Genomic DNA, 16,613 nt, shown 5'->3' on the forward strand with positions numbered 1-16,613 from the left:
CAAGGGAGCTAGGCCCTTATTCCCCAGCACTAACCAGCCATTCAAAGCAGTTGCCCTCTAAGAAGGAGGTATAATCTTGGATATGGTGGTTCCCTTCCCAGGAAATCAATAACAGGAGAAAGGTGCTTGGCTGCAAGAGCTGTCAGCCATCAACACCCAAAGCAGATGGGGGGATGAGTTCTTCAATTTCGTGGGGTCAGCGTTTGGGGTACTGAGCCGTACCTTACAGTAAAACTACCACCATTACTGTATGTATTCATAAATAATGTGTTGTTCAACTGAAAATATTGAGCAGAAGCACAGATGCAGTTATATAAAGATAGGAAAATATTGTTAGTGTAAATGAAAGCCCTTAGTAGAAGGTAAGCTGAACAGATACTTGGATTGTGCTCTGACCTCAGCTTCCCTCAACATTTACAATAGCTCTTTTACAGGAAAGTCAAGGAACAATGTTGTCTTGAAAAACATTACTTTCTATAGTTGGAGCATGTAGCAGAGAAAATCAGCATAAAAATGGCTAGAAGAAATGTGCTGCTCTGTATTTCCTATTTCTCAGCTTCCCATGATCTACCTCTAGCTTGTAGTTTAGTGAAAGCACAATACTTTTGTGAGGTATATTCAGTGCCCTCAGCTGAAACAACAACAGATCATAAACAGGACACAAGAATCTCATCCACGTATGGTTAGGAAAAGCCGAATACAAATAGCAATCTAGGTTTGAACTGTTGGGTCATTATGTCTTAGGATGATGATGAAGTGTTAGTGGGGGCCATGGTGATGACAGTCCTTAGCATATCTGCCTCATAAGTCCCACCACTACCTCCTGATCCGGTTGCCCACTGCATCTGATGTACAGCTATCATTCTGGAATCTTGCTTTATCATTTTCTTTTGAAGACTCCCTTTGTCACTTTCTTGTATTATTTCTTCTATTTCCTATAGTTCATGTCTTCATCTTTCTTATTTTATTTCTTACTTTGAAGGAGCACATCTTCTAGTTGTTTCTTTAGAAGAGAGTAATGAGATACTATTTTTTTCATCTTTGTGTGTTTGAAAAGGTTTTCATCTTACATTTATATTTGATGATATTTTGGCTGGGTATAGGATTATAAGTTGGATATTATTTTCCTTTTGAATTCTGGAGAAATTTTTTATCATGCTCTTGATTCTCCAGTTACTATTGAAAAGTCCAATATTGTGCTGAATCCTAATCATTTAGTTTTCTTTCTTGAAACTTATAGAATCTTCTCTTCATTCCTGAGTTCTAAATTTCACACTAGTATGTCTCTATATAGATCTCATTCATCCATTATGCAGGGTATTTTGTCAGCCTTTACAGTCTATCAGCTAGTGTTCTAAAAATGTTCTTAAATATTTTGTTGTTGATTTCTTCCCTTACGTTTTGTCTTTTTCTTTCTAGAACTATTTCGGAACGATGAATCTCTTAGACTTATCATTGGACTTTCTGCTTTTCTATTTTTCATATCTTTTGCTTCTAGGAGATTCCCTTAACTTAATCATCTAACCCCTCTATTGAAATTTTTTTCAAGATGTTTTGCTTTTAATTTGAAAGAACTCTTTTTATTCTTTGAATATCTCTTTTTAATAGTACATTTCTTTTATGCATGTATTATCTTCTGTGATCTCTCTAAAGCTAATGGCAGTGTTTTTGAAATTTTCCTCTTTCATCAAAGTCTTTGTTTCTTCCAAATTGCTTTTTTCTATTCTGGTCTCTATATTTTGTATTAAAGCCTTTCTTCAGGTGTCTAATTACGTGTGGTTGTCTGTTAATGTTTATTAGTGGTAATTAAAAAGCTAATTGGAACCTCTAAGCGTATTAGTAGGTTTTATAATGTTTGAGCTTCACTGTAGGCAATAGGAGTAGTCTACTTGTTGGGAATTTTCTGCCATGCCCACCCTTACCAATTTTTTTTTAGTGTTGGAATTTTATCCAGCTTTATTGAGATATAACAATTATGTAAGTTTAAGGTATGCAACATGTTGACTTTATATGTGTATACATTGCAAAATGATTACCACAGTAAGGTTAGCTATAAACACATTCATCAGGGGCGCCTGGGTGGCGCAGTCGGTTAAGCGTCCGACTTCAACCAGGTCACGATCTCGCGGTCCGTGAGTTCGAGCCCCGCGTCAGGCTCTGGGCTGATGGCTCAGAGCCTGGAGCCTGTTTCCGATTCTGTGTCTCCCTCTCTCTCTGCCCCTCCCCCGTTCATGCTCTGTCTCTCTCTGTCTCAAAAATAAATAAACGTTGAAAAAAAAAATTAAAAAAAAAATAAAAAAAAAATAAAAAACAAAAAACAAAAAAAAACCTTTTGCTATAGTTTTTATGGGGTTTGGGTTGTTAATGCTGTCAGATATGGATGTTTAATTTGCTGTTCTAAGCTGCAACTAGATCGTAAGTATTTAGAGAAGAGGTCAATAAACTTTATTAAAAAACTAGAGAGTAACTAATTTAAACTTTCAGGCCATATGGACTTTGTCACAACTCCTAAACTCCACTGTTGTAAGAGAAAGCAGCCATAGATAATGAACAAGTGGACATGGCTCTGTTCCAGTAAAACTTTATTTATAATAGGTTTGATCACCTCTGTTTAGGAAAAATATTTACCTTTTTTCTTGTTCTTTCTTCCTTTGGTCAGCTTTATTGAGATAAAATTTATATACTGTAAATTGTACCAACTTTAAGTGTACAGTTGGCTGTGGTTGATTAATGTATACCATTGTGTAACTATCACTACCATCATGATAGAAAATCATTTGCATCACCCCAAAAACCTTTCTCATGTGTCCTTTGGCAGTCTGTTTGACCCTGCCAACTGCTAATTTACATTTTAATACTACAGTTTTGGCTTTTCTAGAATTTCCTATCAATCAAATCATATAACATGTAGTCTTTTGTGTCTAGCTTCTTTCACTTAGCCTTTTTTCTTTGTTGTAGATGAATAAATGGCAGAAAATTAATAATAGATCTTAAGCTAGGTTCAATTTCTCTCTCAGAAGGTGGCAGAAGCTATTCAAGGAAAAGAAGAACATGTTTAACTTTCAGAAAATAAGCTTTTTCACTTCACAAAGAGTCTTTTTTTCATATGAACCTGGCCCACAGTACGTGTTACCTATATAAGCAACACTCTTGTCCCTTTTTCTTAAAAGCTCTTAACCATTTGGTTCATTGCTACAAAAAGCAGTAGCTTTGGTTATGCCTACATAGAGGGAAGGATATTAAATGTATTTCAATGATGCAGTATACAGGAATTGAGATTACGTATATGGTGGGGGAGGGGGTGGTCAGACTACCTAGTTTTGAACTCTAGCTCTGCCATATAGTAGCAATTTTCTTGAGTAAGTTTCTTAATCATTCTTTGCCTGTGCATCTGATTATGCAGATAATAATAGTACGTACTTCATAGAATTGTTGTCTGGATTAAGTGAGTTACTATTTATAAAGTATATAGATCTGTGCCTGCCTCAATATGTACTTTAAAAGCATTATTATGATTGCACTATAGGTTGCACTAAGAGGGAAGCCTAAATTTTATTAGAGTGAATAGAATCATTAATGTTTACTTTATTGGAAGAGCTTAGAGCATAGTTTTGGAATCTAGGAATCCTAACAGCCCTATCTGCCTTCCGTTCCAGGTTACCCATATTTTGGGGTAATTATGGCTCAATCACAAAGCATTTGACACCATTTCCATAAATAATGGATCATAATTATTTGCTTATCTGGTTTTTTTTTGTTTTACTAACTTCTTGATAGTTAATTGTTGTTTAAACTTTATATTGAAACAGACTAAAAACCAAACCAAACAAAACAAAAAAACAGTGTTCATGTCAGCCCAATATGATTTAAAAGGTTAGCTAGTATAGCCTAGCAGATGCCAAAACCAGACAGGTTAGCTTACATCTGGCAAGTTGTATCACATTGAGAAAATCAATTACTCTCTGGAAATTGGGATATTTAGAGCATCTATGTCATAATGTCATTGTCAGATTAAATGAGGGAGAGCATATAGCCAGTTCAAGTGGTTAATGTCTTAGTCAAGATATGGTGATACCTTGGGCTGGGATAGTAAGAGTGGAAATTAGAAGTTTACGGATTCTAGAAACATTTTGGAGGATAAATGAAATTGGGTAAATTGAAGGACAGGGGAAGAGGAAAAGGTCAAGGGTCACTTGTATATTTTTGGCTTGAACAACAGGGTAGGGTGGAGGTACCACTTAGCAAGATGAGAAAGACTGAAAGAAAACGGATAATGGGATCAGAAAACCAATTCAGATTTTGCTTTTGGACATGCTAAGCTTGAGATATGTGAAGTTCAAATATCTTTGATACACTTCTGAATACTGATCCTTTTGTCAGTTATGTTCATTCTGTTCATAGCCATTTATAATTTATTAAGGTAGCCATATTGACAAGTAACATAGCCTTGAATCTGTCTTTAAGATGGATAGCTGTCAATAATACCTGGACACCTAAAAGGCAAGCAAAAGTTGATAGCTTCAAGATGTCTCTAGCTTATAGATTCTTTTGTCTATTTTCATTATATTTAAGATTGAATGGTATGAAATTGCCACTTTTTAAGGTCAAAAATGTCTACTGTTGGTAACTCCATATGGATCAACTTAATATTTAAAAACAAAATAAAAGTGCTTTACTTTTAAAATTGTTTTTATTATATGTATGCTATACCATTAGTTTTTATGCATTTATATATACCCCTAGTCCTGTAATCACTGTTAAACACAAATACATACTTTTTTAAAGATCACACATTTAAAATATGCCAAAATGAAGATAAATTTTTAATCCAAACTATTTAAATGGATCAAAATTAAAATATATCTCATTTGAAGTAAAATATATTTTATACATAACTGTTTTTACGTTTGTTCTGTACTAGTGCACAATTTATGCTATGTTCACATACAAAGTTCTTAACAGAATCATCTAAAAGTTTAAAGCTAAAGCATGTAAGTTCCTTGTGTATGCCTTTCTAGGTTATGGTCATATGGTATTTGTGTTTCATTTCTTCTGGAAAAGTACTGAACCAGCCAATTCCTAAAAATATTAATTTTCTTTCATTTTGTACTTGTGGATGAGTTGGATGAAAGATGGTAATGTACATTTTTGCATCCTCAGAAATCCATTTGACTTATCTGCCTCCATCTAGATTTCATTGAGATACATTTTACCTAATGAAAAGTCTTAGCTTTTTAAAAGAAAGAACTTTGATTTGCAAATTTTGCCGTAAAAAATGTATAGAAGGTATAGATTTTATATTAGTGTTCTTTCTCCAGTTGATGCCTTCCATGTAAATAGCAAATCAGTGATAGAACTAAGGACAGCTGTTGGGGGTAGGAGCGTATGTATGTGAGACATATGTGACTCAACTGAAAGTGGTGACATAGGTATATGCTAGTTTAAAGTCAAAAATGCTAGATTTTAATATATATAATTTTCTTAGTTGATACGCTTACCAGTATAAACACAGAAAGATTTACATGAAGTAAAATAATCGTGACATTTTGATTTTAAAATTGGACGTGTAAAAAACCTTCAGTTCATAAACTTTCATTTTACTTTTCTTAAAATGAATTATAAGTTTAAAGTATATACTATAGGAGCATTCATTTTATAATTTTGTAGCAACAGGTTAGCTGAAGAAAAATCTGTCAAATTTGGCAATGGTTCAGAAAATATGTGAACCTGTCACTGTAAGCAGTCTCAAAGGGTGAAATGCTTTACAGGAGCTAATTAACCTTAGAAAATAATTACACAAATATGCAAATGTTGTTTAGATAATTCCATGTGTTATCAGCTCAGGTAGTCCATCATAAATGCAGACTTTGCAATGCCTAGGTAGTAGAATCTGGCATATGTGATAAGGCTTTGGTTACTGCATCACTTCTGTTTGGCATTTAACAATAAATGATGGCAAGGGTACATCAGGAAATTCAACCTGAGTACAGCCCAGTTCCACAGTATAAATATCCTGTGCATTCGGCCTCCAGCAGACTCTAATTAATAGATTTACTTCTTTTCATGTGGTTCGTATGTTTCATATTCTAAAATTATAAGTTACTCAGTACCATATGAACTCTGATATGATGAAGAAACCTATAATGCAGATTTAGTATGTTTGCATTTCTGTAATTGAAGCATATTAAGAAAGTCTTTTCCTTTTGAAATCTGTTTAGTTTCAAAATATATTATTGGTAATATACATTCTTCAGATTATGATTTGTAAATATGTAATGTTTGTGGGCAAAATGTGGGCTGCAAGTTGGAAATGACTCAAATTTACCTTAGAACGGAATCACCACTTGTATAAAATTGGGATTTTAGTAATGTAATATGTCAGAAATACATATTAAAAACCACTCTCCGTTTATTATTTCCTGTGCTACCATTATTGTGCTTACCTGTTGTAGGAGGCAACAAATATTTGGCAGAATTTGTTATGTCTTAAAATGGTAGGAATCTGACTCTCTTGAAAAGTGAATAGTAAAAAGCTATAATTTTGTGAAAGCTTTGGGAACTAGTTACATATGAAAGCCAACTTTTTTATAGCTAAGATTTATCTCCTTTATCACCTGTTTTTTAAAATGATATTTTTTCTTCACATTTTTAATTTCCAGTTAGTTAACATATAATGTAATATTAGTTTCAGGTATAGAATTTAGTGACTCATCACTTACATGTAACACATGGTATTCATCTCAAGTACCCTCCTTAATACCTATCACCCATTTAACCCATCCCGTCCAGTAACCTTCACTTTCTTCTCCATGGTTAAGAGTATGTTTCCTGGTTTGCCTCTCCCCCTGCCCCCCACCACCCCATGTTCATCTGTTTTATTTCTTAAATGCCACATACGGGTGAAATCATATGGTGTTTGTCTTTCTCTGACTTATTTTGCTTAGCATGATACTCTGTAGCTCCATCTATGTCGTTGCAAATGGCAAGATTTCATTCTTTTTGAAGGTTGAATAATATTCCATTGTATATATAAACCACTTCTTTATCCATTCATCAGTCAATGGACATTTGGACTCTTTCTGTAATTGGGCTATTGTTGATAATGCTACTATAAACATTGGAGTGGGTGTGTCCCTTGGAATCAGTATTTTTGTATCCTTTGGGTAAGTACCTAATAGTGCAATTGCTGGGTTGTAGGGTAGTTCTATTTTTAACTTTTTGAGAAACCTCATACTGTTGTCCAGAATGGCTGCACCAGTTTTCATTCCCACCAGCAGTGTAAGAGGGTTCCCCTTTGTCTGCATCCTGGCCAACATCTGTCATTCCTGTGTTGTTAATCTTACAGATTCTGACAGATGTGAGGTGATATCTCATCGTAGTTTTGATTTATATTTACCTGATGATACGTGATGTTGAGCATCTTTCATGTGTCTGTTAGCTATCTGGATGTCTTCATTGAAAAATGTCTATTCATGTCTTCTGCCCATTTTTTAACCAGATTATGTTTTTGGGGTGTTGGGTTTGATACGTTCTTTATAGATTTTGGATACTAACCCCTTTATCTGATACGTCATTTGCAAGTATGTTCTTCCATTCGGTAGGTTGCCTTTTAGTTTTGTTGTTTCTTTCACTGTGCAGAAGCTTTTCATCTTGGTAAAGTCCTAATAGTTCATGTTTGCTTTTGTTTCCCTTGCCTCTGTGGACGTTGTCTAGTAAGAAGTTGCTACAGCCAATGTCAAAGAGGTTGCTGCCTGTGTTCCTCTCTAGGATTTTGATGATTTCCCGTCTCATATTTAGGTCTTTCATCCATTTTGATTTTATTTTTGTGTATGGTGTAAGAAGGTGGTCCAGTTTCATTATTTTGCATGTTGCTGTCCAATTTTCCCAACACCATTTGTTGATAAAATAATATTTTGAGTAAAACTGTTCTTAATTGTATGTCGCTAGTTCTTTGAAAAATGGAATTCACATAATATCATTAACTTGTTTTTGATGATGCAAGATTACTGTTGCTCCTATCTGTTATTGTGCTTTATCTACAGTACTGCTCCCATCTTGCTCAATTACAGTAGTTTCAGGCTATTGCATGGTACATACTCTTGTAATTTTTTGCGGGGTTTTTTTTTTTTTTTTCATTTCTTTAGTTACTCTCAAACTTCAACTATCATTGCTTACTCTTAAACCTGTTTGACATAACTCTTCTGGTTTGCTGCTTGTGAATGTGTGGTGGTTTCAGACCAGATATTCGAATTTTTAGATATGAAGGTATAAAGACCCTGCTCAGATGGTGATTCCCCCTAATAAGCCAACAGTACTCATTCAGTAGAATTTCTAAATTTCTTTGCTATCCACTTGTTTTATCACAAAAATAATGTACTTTGTAAGAATTTTTGAAAGTTTAGAGAAATGTAAAGAATCTAAAAATAAAAAATACTCATAATTCCACCATCCATAGGCAGCTCAGCTGCTTTTCATATTTTTGATTTCTTCTAGTCTTTTTCAACCCTTTTTATATAGTGAAAATTATGCCCTGTATTAGGTAAACTGCACGTATTACTTTATAAACTCATTGAATAGCTACATAATATTTCCTTAGATAAACTATAATTTACTTAAATCTTTATTTTTGCATTATTGGACATTTTAAGAATTATCCAGATTTTTGCTTTTATAAATGAGACTGTGATGAACATCTTTGAACATCAATCTTTGCCACATTGAAGATTCCTGAAATGGAGTGTAAGTACTCCATTGTCTTGGTTTTGAAACAGTCTTCATAACATTTTGTCAACAATATTGTTAGTTATTTATTAAATACCTATAGCATGCCTTGCATTATAGTTTGTATCCAAAAGAGAATCAAATTGCTAATATTCTAGAAGGAAGGGAAAGTGACAATGACAGATTAAAGAAATAGCTGGATAGAGAAGAACCAATAAAATAATATAGGATTCAGTTTAAGCTACCATGGCTAATAGTAGAGGTGACAGGTAAAATTGGACCAACAATAATATTTTGCTGTAGTTTTAAACATAGGCAGGATAATAATGCATGTAAAAAGATGTGTATTTTCCATATATTTCTTGTAAGATTTTGTGGGTCAAAGGTTAGCAAAATCTTTTCCCCTTCTACATAAGAATCTGATCTTCAGGTAACTTTCTAGCTCTATATCCTTTAAAGCCTGATAAGTTGGTATCTTAAGCTGGGTTTCCCAGAAACAGATTCTGAAGGTGCATGCAGGCATTTTGTTGGGGAGTTCTCTTGGAATCAGTACCTGTAGTGGAGTTTAAAAAATAGAATTTGGCTGAAGAAGTTGAATCACAGTACAATCACAACAAAGGCCTCATCTGACTCCACTGGTGATCTCTAGATCTAGTATGGCTTTTCAGAGATGTCTTGCCTTGAGGCAAGAGATAGAGCTTTTACAGATCCATGTCATTTTGACCAGTCATTGGGTGTAAGTTGCCTCAGAGAGGGGATTCTGGGAAGCATATCATAGTAGCATCCACTCTAAGTGGCTAGTTGCTAGGGCACATTGCCTACAGTAGAAAATGACCCCTAATTAGTAAACTGCTTCTGGATTAGAAGGAATTACAAATACCAAGCTTTGATCTTCCCTGAGAGTAGTAACTTCTGTAATTGGGCATGTCCCTTGCAGCCAGGGATCCTGAAGTGATGCCTATGGAGTTGTTGCAAGAGGTATTAGCTTCTATGTGGTATAAGACTTTCAAGGCAGGGATAACTCTTGCATCTGCCTAAAGTGAGTCTGATTCCCTCATTTCCAAACTAGTATTCCATGGTCCCAAGACAGTAACTCCTGGAAGGCCATCTGATCTGTTACAGGAGCTTCTGCAAGACTCCCACTTAAAAGGAATGGCTGGTGCTACCCTGCTGGCAAACTGTGACTCCTACCCTGTATCATTTTTGGATCAATAGATGTCAAGTGTGGCCCAGAATAATCTTGTGTAATTGTTTAGTTGTGAGTATAGATGGCCCCCTTAACTGGGTGTTATAGACATTTTTTCACTTGGGTCTCACTTTTTAGAAGATTTGGTTTTAAAATCTAAAGCTGAAGAGTCATTTGATAACCTTAGAATCAGGTTAAAAACATTTAAGCACTTGGGGCACTTGGATACTTGAGGTTTCTTTTTCTTCCTGCTGACAGGCCACTATTAACAGATATTGTCTCCATAGAGATGGAGGGAAAGACTCAGCTGTGATACTAATCTCTGAAAATCATAGTCTTATTTGTGAATGGTGGAAAGAACTGTTGGTTCTTAGCTCTCCTTTAATCATGGATGGGTCATTTGGGCCTGGTTGGCAGTTTCCTTCATATCCTATGAGTCACAAAGTTTTGCTGATTCTTCCTTTGTAATGACTCATTCCATCCCTTCCTTTCCATTTATTCTGCTATCACCCCGAGTAGTATTAGAGTCTTTATTACCTCATATGTGAATTACTGAACTGCTACCCTGGACATGTTCTATATCTTTTAAGTTTTGCCTAATATGAGCTGCTTCATGAGATCCCAGACTGAATTTCATGAGACTTTTGTCTAAGGTTTTCAGACCACAGCTCTTCCTTGACATACAGTGGAATTCCATCTCAATAAACCCTGTTGTAAGTTGAAAATGTCATAAATCAAAAAGGCATTAAATGCACCAAACTACTTAACATTGTATCTTAGCCTTGCCTACTTTAAACATGTTCAGAACACTCACTTAGCCTACAGTTGGGCTAAATCATCTAACACAAAGTCTATTTTCTTTTTTTTTTTTTTTAATTTTTTTTTCAACGTTTATTTTATTTTTGGGACAGAGAGAGACAGAGCATGAACGGGGGAGGGACGGAGAGAGAGGGAGACACAGAATCGGAAACAGGCTCCACAGGCTCCAGGCTCTGAGCCATCAGCCCAGAGCCTGACGCGGGGCTCGAACTCATGGACCGCGAGATCGTGACCTGGCTGAAGTCGGACGCTTAACCGACTGCGCCACCCAGGCGCCCCCACAAAGTCTATTTTCTAATAAAGTGTTAAATATCTCGTGCAATTTATTGAATACTGTACTGAAAGTGAAAAGTAGAAAGGTTGTATGTGGAATGGTTGTAAGTATATTGGTTGTTCACCCTCATGATCACGTGGCTGCCTGAGCTGTGACTCATTACCACCACCTAGCTCCATATTGTACAGCATATCACTAGCCTAGGAAAAGGTCAAAATTCACAGTGCAGTTTTTACTGAAGGTGTATTGCTTTCACACCATCAAAAAGTCAAAAAAACATTAAGTCTAACCGCTGTAAGTTGATACCATTTGTATTAAAGTATAATCCAAATTTTCCTGGAGCATGAGTACAACATCCCTAGAAATAATAGGAAGAAAGTCTTGAAAGACTGGGTTAGAGAAGATGTTGGCTAAGAGTTCCAGGTATTTTGGGAACCTGTGGATTACTTTTTCAGTAAATTTACTTTTTCAGACTGGAAAATGGTTGATCAGGGCCAGATTTCAGGACGACTTGATCTGGCAACACAGTAAAGGGAAAAACTAGATGAAATGAGAATAGTTGGGAATCTTGTAAGAGGATTCAAACTGAGGTGGGAATGGAAAGGATGGGACAGATAGGATCTCAACAGTGTAAAGGAAGAGTTGGTGACTGTGGGAAGAAAGCATGGAAGACCTCACCAAGGTCACATTGTATGGATTTGTAATGGGCCTACTAGACTGGATGTCAAGACACTCTGCCAGGAATAGAGAAAGTACTGCTCCTCACACACTACTGCCTCTTTTATCTTTATGTGTTAACAGCCTTATGTAATTGCAGACACATTAAAGACCAGAATCATGGCTTACTTCTTATCATCCTTACACCTCCATTTCCAGCACAAAGCCTAAGGAGACAGTTAATCTCCTATATGTTTTTATTCTCTCCATATAAAGGGTGTTTAGAGCCATCACAGCTATGTAAGATTGTTAGTTCTGCCAACAGTCAGCAGAACCTCTATTATCTTTCTTCCTGTTTTATTTTTACATTTCTTTCATTGTAAAATATAGTTAGGGTGACCAGGTATTTGTGTTTTCTCTGGATAGTGCCAATTTAGACCTGTTCTCTCATTCAGGACCTAATGATACCTTTCTTCATTCTCAAAGATTTGTATAGTAAATTCTGTGGTCACTCTACATACATATACAGAAAAGTGCTAAGTTCGTATTACTCAGTTTAACTATAACTATAAAGAATACACCTGTGTAACTACCACTCCAGTCAAGAAATGAAATACTGCTAGCCACTAGAAGTCTATTTCCTGTTTACAACTCTGTCTCTTTTCCTTAGACCTAGCCACTATGCTGATTTTTATGATAAACATTTTCTACTTTTTAAACTAATGAATGCTAAAGTATTAAAGCCAAAAATGCCCTACATAGATTTATTTCCAATTATTATTCTTTTATTTATTTTATATACATTAAATGTGGATAATTTAATATGCATATTACCAGTAAATATCTTTGAAACTATATTTGTATTTTAGTATATGACTGAAGATTGTAAGCAATCATTGTGAAGCTATGTGTTGTATTTTCATTATTTATTTATTACACTAAGATTCAGTGAACAAGACGTAGCTATTGGCCTCAAGACTTTGATAATCTAATAAGCAATTACAATGCAAATTATTCAATGCAATTATAGCACCATGCACAAGATATCATTGTAAGACATTACCTAGCCTTGGGAGTGATAGGGAAGACTTTTGATAGAAGGTGATGTCTTGTTTGATTTTGAAAAACAAGTAGAAATTATGCAGGTGACAATGGTGGGTGAAATGAGGGCAGAGCTCAGGAGTTACTTTCCAAATGAAGGATATAGCCCAGAGAAAACAAAGTTTGCTACAATTAGCAAGTTGTTCCCTGAAATTGGAACACAGACAATGTTCTATATGGTCTCTCACTGAGGGAAAAGGGGGTCTTTTGGTCACCTTATATTGCAGAGCAGTTTTAAGAGATGCAGTTGAAGACAGAAGCAGATTATGAAAGGCCTTCGGTGTCGCACAGAGTTTGAATTTGATCCTGAGGGCAATGAATCAGTTTTAAAGTGTCCAATAAACAGGGGGTGAGTAACATGGCAACATTCTCATATTTGCATTTTTAAAAGGTTGTTCTTACTGCAGATTAGAGCATTTAAATAGGCAATAGTAAAAGTAGTAAAAATGGACTGGAGACCATTGCAGTCATCCACTTGTGAAATGATGGTGGTTTGAGCTAAGCCAGAGGAAATGAGAAAAGAGAGACGTGGATGCATTTAGGATACAGTTGGAGAGAAAATCAATGGGATTTTAATGATTGAATATATATGTGGAGTTTGAGCCAGAGAGAGATAAAAGATGCTCAGATTTTGACTGGAGGTGGGGAGCAAAGACAGTGACATAGGTTTGTAGATGGAATGTCACATGCAGTGTTGAATTGGTTGAATTTGAAGTATCTGTGGGACATCCATAAGGAAAAGACCATCAAGCACTTGCATATATGGGTTTGGAGCTTTGAAGAGAAATTTAGGTCACAGATAGACATCAGGGAACAATAGCTTCTAGGTGGCAAGGGAAATCATATTGTGGACCTTAATAAGATATTATAAAATTTCTAAGCTGGAAAATGTAAATAAATTGTTTTCATTGCCTAATATCAGGACAGTTTTAGGGAATTTACTCTTTGGTGTTAAAGCTTCAAACAACTATTTGTACAAAACATTTTCATGATCTGCCTTAGTTTTTATCAGTTTGTATTTTGATCAGTGTTATTTAGCTCTTTGTTTTTTTTTTTTTCTTTTTTCACATTATCCAGGTTAAACTTTAATTGCAACATGTATCAACTATCAAAATAAATACAACAAAATGAAATTATTATAGAACTTTTGGAATTATAGCAATAGGCATATACTAGGGTTTAGCAAGTTAGGAGAAATATACAAGTCTCGGGGTTTATATGTTTAGATTTCTCCTAGTTCTAGAAATAAAATATGTATGGAAAGCACTTTTATAAAAAAGAGTATTTTTAAATAATTTAAATAGACAATACTTGTTAGTAATTTTCTGCTTACAGAAATACTTAGAAGTTTATAAATTAAAAAAATTAGATTTATGTATAGCAGAAATATTTTCAGATATAAATGTAGAAATATAACTGAATTTTTTAGTTAACACCCTTCTATTGTAAGACCACTGTAACTTTCTGCTATTCAATTCTAATGTATATCTTAATATCTCAGGTATATCCAGAATGTAATTTCCCCTCAAAATGTGGTTATTTTAAATATTTTGTTTCTGAAGATTATGGTAGCAATTAAGCTTAGCAGTAATTACTAACATTTTATCCTCTAATTTGAATTTTCAGTGGTAGTTCTTTTGAGTTGATATTATTCTCAATGAGCTATAACCATCTTATTTCTTGGGCTATGTAAGCAAGCATATAATTTAATTTTTTATTACTACGATAATAATTATATACAGTACATAATATATGACATTTGTTTTCTTTATAGGAAAATGGTTCTCCTGAAGAACATGCAGTCTATGTTTGGGACCATTTCATAGCCCAGTCTGCAGCTGAGAATGTGTTTTTTGTTGCTCACAGTTATGGAGGACTTGCTTTTGTTGAACTGGTGAGTGCACATTTAACTCTGTTTTTAATTCCCAAACTCTTCACGGTCTTATCCCCCCCACTCACTTCTAATTGATATCATTACTTTAAATTACTTTATAAAGGATGAAAACAAAGTATTTGGAGTGGTAATTTTATAATGTTTAAAAAGAGTATGCTTACTTATTTTATTGTGGCAGAGCATTTCAGTACTAACCAGAAGGCTTTTTGCCTATTCCTTATTCCCATGTTACTTCTTAATTTTTATATTATAGACCATTTTCATACCTCTTATGATACTTATGTTTCATGTTTTATGTGTACACGATTGAAGCTTATTTTATGTGTAAACTGTTAGAAATATAAAGAGACCTATTGAATATTTGAGAATATTTTGTTTATCTTTAACTTTTATCTCTACAACTTAGTACTTGATACTTGATAAGAATTCATAGAGTTAGTATTAAAACTATCAGAAAGATTCCATTAATCTACTAAGTGAAATTCATGGTTTGGCCATAAAAATCTTTACGTTTCAAAGTAATCTGATTCTTGGAGTTAAGATTGTGTACATTATAGGAAAAATTATCAAGATTCAAAAATTTTGTATTATTTGCAATGTTTTAAGTACCACACCATGTGCCAGTATGAATGGTTAAGGGGATATATTTAATACCAAAAAGGCTCTAGTGAAGAATTTGTGCCTCCATGTCCATAAACCTTAGGTTACAGAGAGGTACAAGTGCTCCTGTAATAAAATGATTAATTTGATAACAGTGCATGTAATAATTTTAAATCCAAATAGTCTAATGTGGACATCCAAGGCAGGCACAGCATTGGTTGTCTAACTTTTATGTTCCTACACTTTGGTGTGTTTTTCTGTTTGTTGTGGAAATTAAATATACTTTTGTGGCCTTTTTATCCTCCTCAAACCTTATTGCTTACCCACCTGATTTAGATATAAAACTGGTGGTGACACCTGGGAATACTTTAGCCGACCTAAATTCTCAAATGCTTATGCTTTCTTAAGATCAATAAATAAGTTACATCTTTTATTTATTAAATAGATTTCACTTTTTAGAAATTATTTTCAAGTTCTTTTAATTCTGCTGTGTTTATTTTAATATATAATGGATATTTTAGGTTAATTTGTTAACATAAAACTATGATGATGTTGTCTTTCCAATAGTTGTCTCTAGACCCTACAGATAGAGATCTATATAGACACACACACACGTATGCATATACCATATATATATATATATATATATATATATATATATGCACCCTAGGTTTTCTTTGTAAGCCATTAAATTACTTAAAACGTGAAATTTCATTGGCTTTTAGAGTAACTTAAAATATATCTGGAAGCCTGCAAGACTAACCAAATTCCAGATTAATGTAAAACATAAATTCCCATTTATTGCTTTAAGACAGTTTAAAAAAAACCCGTTTATACATCAAATTTGGAATTTAAGTGAATATTAGACAGTTCTCCAAATGAACTTAAGATGCCAGAGTAACAGATGACCAGTGTGTCCGTCCTATTTTGCCTATCCTTCTTGTCACACACTGGTGGATATTTCTCCACTTTTGTTCCAGTTTAATATAAAGCACACAGATGTTTCAGAACAAGACTTGACTTCTGACCTTGAGGCTATTAGGGTCAGGGTCCTCAGGGCCTGTGAAATTATCACAAGCTGAGCTAAAGTTTTTCTCCATCACAGGAAGTAACCAGTAAGTAAGAAGTTAAAAAGGAGCTTTGTCAGAGAGACAAGATGGTCTCAGTGAGGGTCAGCTTCTGTAGTCTGCTATCTCTGCAGGAGGTGCATGCATGGGAGGAGGAATATAATATAACCACTGGCACATCACATATCTGTCAGGCAACACCAGGACTGAGAAGTCTATTTAATGTAATGTACCTTGTTTAGGTTTTAAAATATTAATGGTGATCATCTCAACTGCATAACATTTGCTACTTTT

General features: G+C 34.5%; 1 protein-coding gene across 11 annotated transcripts in view; it reads left to right on the forward strand.

The window, feature by feature from the left end:
* The window catches only part of ARB2A (ARB2 cotranscriptional regulator A), a 431,807-nt gene that overhangs the window by 220,766 nt on the left and 194,428 nt on the right, over nucleotides 1-16,613 (forward strand). For all 11 annotated transcript variants that reach the window (XM_040448542.1, XM_040448600.1, XM_040448532.1 and 8 more), the window contains one exon: nucleotides 14,533-14,652. In XM_040448542.1, the coding sequence (XP_040304476.1) occupies nucleotides 14,533-14,652 (120 nt within the window). The remainder of the gene's footprint in view (nucleotides 1-14,532; nucleotides 14,653-16,613) is intronic.

The sequence above is a fragment of the Herpailurus yagouaroundi genome, unplaced genomic scaffold, assembly GCF_014898765.1.
Source record: "Herpailurus yagouaroundi ecotype Mexico unplaced genomic scaffold, PumYag 29, whole genome shotgun sequence".
Taxonomy (NCBI): domain Eukaryota; kingdom Metazoa; phylum Chordata; class Mammalia; order Carnivora; family Felidae; genus Herpailurus; species Herpailurus yagouaroundi.